The sequence below is a fragment of the Eimeria acervulina genome, genomic scaffold (genome assembly GCF_000499425.1).
Source record: "Eimeria acervulina Houghton genomic scaffold, Eah_scaff278, whole genome shotgun sequence".
Taxonomy (NCBI): domain Eukaryota; phylum Apicomplexa; class Conoidasida; order Eucoccidiorida; family Eimeriidae; genus Eimeria; species Eimeria acervulina.
The window spans coordinates 33,980-39,518 of NW_013549925.1; the positions used below are offsets into that span (position 1 = coordinate 33,980).

The following is a 5,539-nucleotide window of genomic DNA, read 5'->3' on the forward strand; positions in this document are numbered from 1 at the left end:
GTTTGTTTGTTTGTTTGTTTGTTTGTTTGTTTGTTTGTTTGTTTGTTTGTTTGTTTGTTTCTGTCTCCGTCTCTTTTATTTAATTTATTTAATTATTTTTGTCTATTACTCTGTTTATTTGTCTCTTTATGTCTCTCATTTATTATATTTATTTATTTTCTTCTTCTCTCTCTTCTTCATTTATTTATTTATTTATTTATTTAACTATTTGTTTGTTTGTTTGTTTGTTTATTATCTTTTAAATATGTTTCTTCAGTTGTCTCTTTATTTGTCTGTCTCTGTCTCTCTTATTTTATTTTATTTATTTATTTATTTATTTATTTATGTCTCTTTAATTTATTATTTATGTCTATTTAATTATTTATTTATTTCTATCTCTTTTTTAATCTATTTACGTCTCCTTCACTAATATAATTTATTTATTTATTTATGTCTATCTTATTTATCTTATTATATTTATTTATTTAAGTTTATTTATTCATGTCTCTTGTTAATTTATTTATTTATTTATTTATTTATTTATCCCTTTAAACAAATTAAGTTAATCGCCGTGCTGTGCGATATAATAATTTTGTTAGTTTTGTTTGCATGTCTTTCAGATATTTATTTATTTTTGTTTGTCTTTGTTTAATTCTTTTTTCTTTTGTCTCCTTTAGCTGCTGTCTGCTGTCTCCGCTTCTGCGTCTCTCCTTTTGCTGCTCTTTGCTGCTGCTGCTTCTTCTTTGTTGGGTTTACTCCTCGGCCTCTTCGTCCCTTCCCAGCTGCTGCTGCTGCTGCTGCAGCAGAAGAAGCAGCTGCAGCAGCACGTTTAACAGCCAGCTGCCCCAAAGGCACATCTTCTTCGCTGCTGCTCGCGTCTGTCTCTTCTGCTGCTGCTTCCTTTGTCTCTTCTTCTGTTGCTGCTGTTGCTGCTCCTGCTGGATTCGCCTCCGCTGCTGCTTCTTTTGCTGCTGCTGCTGCTGCTTCACCCGCAGCAGCACTAGCAGCAGCTGCTGCTATTTGTTCAGGAGAGCCTGTCTCCTCCTGTGAAGCATCTGCCCCTCCTGAGCAGCTGCCGTCCTCAGCGTCCTCTTGCTGCTGCTGCTGCTGCTGCTCTTGCTGCTGCTGCTCCTCCTCCTCGTGCTGCTGCTGGGTAGGAGCAGCCTCGGTGCTGGCTGCAGCTTCACTTCCTTTGTGCTGCTGCTGGGAAGGCTTTTCAGTGTCTTCGCATGCTGCTGTTGCTTCTGCCGTTGCTGCTGCATCTGCTGCTGCATCTTCTGCTGCTGCTGCTGCAGGGGAGCTTGGTTGGTGAGGCGTTCCGCTCGTTGATTTTGCTGCTGCTGCTGCAGCTGTCTCTATTTCTGCTGCGTTTTGCTGCTGCTGCTCTTCTTGCTGCTGCGTCTTGCGATGTTGCTGTTCTAAGCCTTCGCTCTCTTCCTGCTGCTGCTCTTGTTCCTGCTGCTCAGTCTGCTGCTGCTGCTGCTCTTGCTGCTGCTGCTGCTGCTCAGCGTCAGTGCTGCCTGCTGAAGTGTCTCCATCTGCGTCGTTCTTTTTCAGCCGTCTCCTTTTTGTGTTGCTGCTGCTCTCCTTCAATTTTCTCTTCCCTTTCTTCTTGCTGCTGCCCTTGCTGCTGCTGCTGCTGCTGCTGCGTGTTGCTGCCTCTGCACTCTCAGCATCGCTACCGCCGCCGGCCTTTTCTTGCTCATCACTGCTGTCATCTCCCGCCTTCTGCTCTTGCTGCTGCTGCTCCTCTTGCTGCTGCTGCTGCTGCTCCTCTTGCTGCTGCTGCTGCTGCTCCTCCTCCTCCTCCTCTTGCTGCTGCTGCGCTTGCTGCTGCTGCGGCTCCTGCTGCTGCTCTTGCTGCTGCTGCTGTTCTTCCTGATCCTCTTGGGGCTGCTGCTCTTGCTGCTGCTTTGCTGCTGTTGCAGCAGCTGCTGGCTGTGGGGGTTTGTGCTCGGCTACAGAATCCATATCAGCATCAGCTGCTGCTGCTACTGCTTCTCCTGCTGCTTCTCCTGCTGCTGCGTTTGCATCACCCGCAGCAGAGCCTGCAGCAGCTGAGGTGTCTCTGGCGTCGTCGAGCTGCTGTTGCTTCTGCTGCTCTTGCTGTTGCTGCTGCTGCTGCTGCAGCAGCAGCTTATCTAGCTGCTTCCTCAGCCTGTGCTGCTCTTTCTGGTGCTCTTCGATTTGCTGCTGCGCATCTTGGAGCTGCTGCAGCAGTTTCTTTTTGTCTGAAGCAGCAGCAGCAGCTGCTGCTGCTGCTGCTGCCTCTTGCTGCTGCAGCTGGGCAGCAAGAGATGTCTTATCTGTCTTTGCTTCTTCTGCTGCTTCTTGAGCCTTCGCACTTGCACGAGAGAGAAGCACCTGCTGCCGACGCAGCTGCTGCAGTTCTTGATTCGTCCTGCGCATACACCCCAAACCCTAAACCCTAAACCCTAAACCCTAAACCCTTTTTTATGCCCTCTAAAGATGAGGCCAAAAGAAAGAAGAGAATGCAAAAAGGAGATCAGCGAAATTACAGCTTGCTTAACGCCAAGAGGGTTTAGGCTTAAGGGTTTAGGGTTTGCGGTTTAGGGTTTAGGGTTTAGGGTTTAGGACGTACTTTGTTCTTTCTGCTTCGAGTTCGTCGTTCTTTGCTTTGAGGTCGTCAATGCATGCATTCAGAGACCCCACTTGCTCCTGCAGCAACAGAAAAGAGATAAAAGACGCTGCTGCTGCTGCTGCTACTGCTGCTGCTGCTGCTGCTGCATTTACAACAGCAAACCGCGTGGCAGCACGGGCTGTAGCTGCTGCACCTGCTGCTGCTACCGTTCCTACTACTGCTGCTGTTGCTACACTACTGCTGCTGCAGTTGCTGCTCCAGGTGCAACAGCTGCTGCTGCTGCTGCTGCTGCTGCTGCAGTTGGGGTGTAGCTGCAGCTTCTTACTGCATGCGATGCCTCAATTTGTCTCCTTTGAGTCATAAACTTCTGAGACAGAGAATCTGTCTCTGTCTTTGCCCTTCGTAAGTCTAAAGACTGCGGAGCAAAATATAATAAACAAATTAAATAAATAAATTAATTAAATATAATTAATTGTACATAAAATAAATAAATAAATAGACAGATAAAATATATAAATTTAATAATAAACAAAGTAAATACGCAAATAGCAAACAGATAAATAAACAAATAAATAAATAATATAAATAAATACATAAATAAATATATAAATATATAAATATATAAATATATAAATATATAAATATATAAATTAGCAATAAAGACGAAGACAAACAAAGAAAAGAAAGAAGCAAAGAAACTGTGAGGAGACAGCCAAAAAACAAACAAACACCCTAAACCCTAAACCCTAAACCCTAAAACCCTAAAACGTACAAGTTGCTGCACATGCCGCTGCAAACCCTGCAGCTGCAGCTGCAGCTGCCTCTCCGAATCACTAGACTTCTGCTGCACGTCCTGCGACCGCAAACCCTAAACCCTAAACCCTAAACCCTAACCCGCAAAACCCTAAACCCTAAACCCTAACCCGCAGATCCCTAAACCCTAAACCCTAACCCGCAGATCCCTAAACCCCAAACCCTAAACCCAAAACAGCCCTTGAACCCTGAGCGTCACACAAACCCTAAACCCTAAAACCCTAAAACCCTAAACCCTAAACCCTAATGCTTTGTCGGTTGTTTGTCTTGCCTGTAGCAGCAGATCTTTCTGTAGGATTTGTTCATGCAGCAGCTTCACTTGCTGCTTTAGGGTTTGTTCAAACTGGTTGCTGCTATCTGCTGCTGCTGTCTCCTCCTGCATCAATCAGAAAGGAGACAAGAGACAAGGGCTTTCTCCGCTGCTGCTGCTACTGCTGCTGCTGCTGCTGCTGCTCTATCAACTAAAACCCTTTAAGCAATCCCTCGCCCCACAGGTATGCAACGAACGTACACAGCTACTGCTCTTGCTGCTGCTGCTGCAGCTGCAGCAGCAGCAGCAGGAGCAGTAGCAGCAGCAATAAACAGGCAGCAGCAGCCACAAGAACAGCAGCAGCAACAGCAGCAGCAACGTACAGGTCCTGTCCCTGCAGCAGCCGCATCCCTGTGTGTGTCCTCAATAGAAGAATGTCTCGATAGCTGCTGCTGCTGCTGCTGCTGCTGCTTCTGCTGCTGCTGCTGCAGGTGCAGCAGCTGAAGCGGAGGCCCTTCTTCGGTAGGGGGGAGGTCTCCTACTCTGCCAGACCCCATAAGCTGAAGAGTTTGCTGCTGCTTCTGCTGCAGCTTCGTTGCAGCAGCAGTTTGCTTCTTAATGAACCAATGACAAAGAAAACATAAAAAATTACTCGCGAACCCTGCAGCAGGACGCGAGTGCGGGAAGGCCCCGTTGCACCCGCAGCGGCTGCAACGCTTAGGAAGCCCATGCCTGCAGCAGCAGCAGTAGCAGCAGCAGCAGCAGCAAATAGACCAGCAGCAGCAGCAGCACAGAACGCAGCAGCAACAGAACACGCAGCAGCAACATCAATACACGAATCATCATACAAATTATCAACGCCAGATACACCGCCCAACGTACACTGCTGCTGCTGCTGCTGCTGCTGCTGCTGCTGCTGCTGTTGCTGTTGCTGTTGCTGCTGTTGCTGCTGTCGCTTTAACAGGGTTCAGGCAGAAACAGCGCCCCCCACACTTTCGCCTAAACCCTAAACCCTAAACCCTAAACCCTTAAACGCTAAACCCTAAACCCTAAACCCTTAAACCTAAACCCTATGCTCTAGAGCCTAATCCTTAAACCCTAATCTCTCATCCATAAACCCTTCTCGTTACCCAGCAATGCGGAACCTAAACCCTAAACCCTAGCCAGACCCTAAACCCCAAACCCCCTAAACCCTAGCCAGACCCTAAACCCTAAACCCTTTTCTCTAACTAGCGATGCGGAATCCTAAACTCTAAACCCTAGCTAAACCCTAAACCCTAAACCCTTTGGTTTACCTGGCGATGCGGGATCCTAAACCCAAAACCCTAGCTAAACCCTAAACCCTAAACCCTAAACCCTAAACCCTAAACCCTAAACCCTGATTTACCTGGCGATGCGGGATCTGCAGCGCTGGCACTCGTTTGCTTCGCTCCAGGCAGACCAACAGCGACAGTAGCGACAGCTGAGCGAAAAGTAAAAACATTTTAATAATATTTAATCACAATTATAATAATAATAATTCATTATTAAAATAATATATTATAATTAAATAAAAGCGAGGTGTTTATCATTGTTAATCGTCAAAAGAAACAAACAACAACAAACATCAGCAGCAAAAATAATAATTAATTATTATTATTATTACAGCAGTATTAATAACAATAATAGTTTAGGATATTATTATTTATTATTTATTATTTATTATTAATAATTATTATTTATTACTATTATTGATACTATTTATTATTATTATTAATTATTCATTATTATATAATTATAATTATTATTATTTATTAATATTACTAATTATTTATTATTAATTGTTTAATTATTATTATTATTATTTATTAATATTATTAATTATTTATTATTAATTGTTTAATTATTATTATTAT

The 5,539-nt window shown here is 44.4% G+C and overlaps 1 protein-coding gene across 1 annotated transcript; it reads right to left on the reverse strand.

Moving 5' to 3' along the window:
- Positions 1-627: 627 nt before the first annotated feature.
- EAH_00030310 (hypothetical protein, conserved) lies at positions 628-4,201 on the reverse strand (the record flags this gene model as incomplete). The annotated part of the gene is made up of 4 exons (XM_013396165.1): positions 628-2,380; positions 2,582-2,658; positions 3,354-3,434; positions 4,028-4,201. 4 exons carry the CDS (start codon positions 4,199-4,201, stop codon positions 628-630), a joined length of 2,085 nt encoding a protein of 694 aa, XP_013251619.1.
- Positions 4,202-5,539: the final 1,338 nt, after the last annotated feature.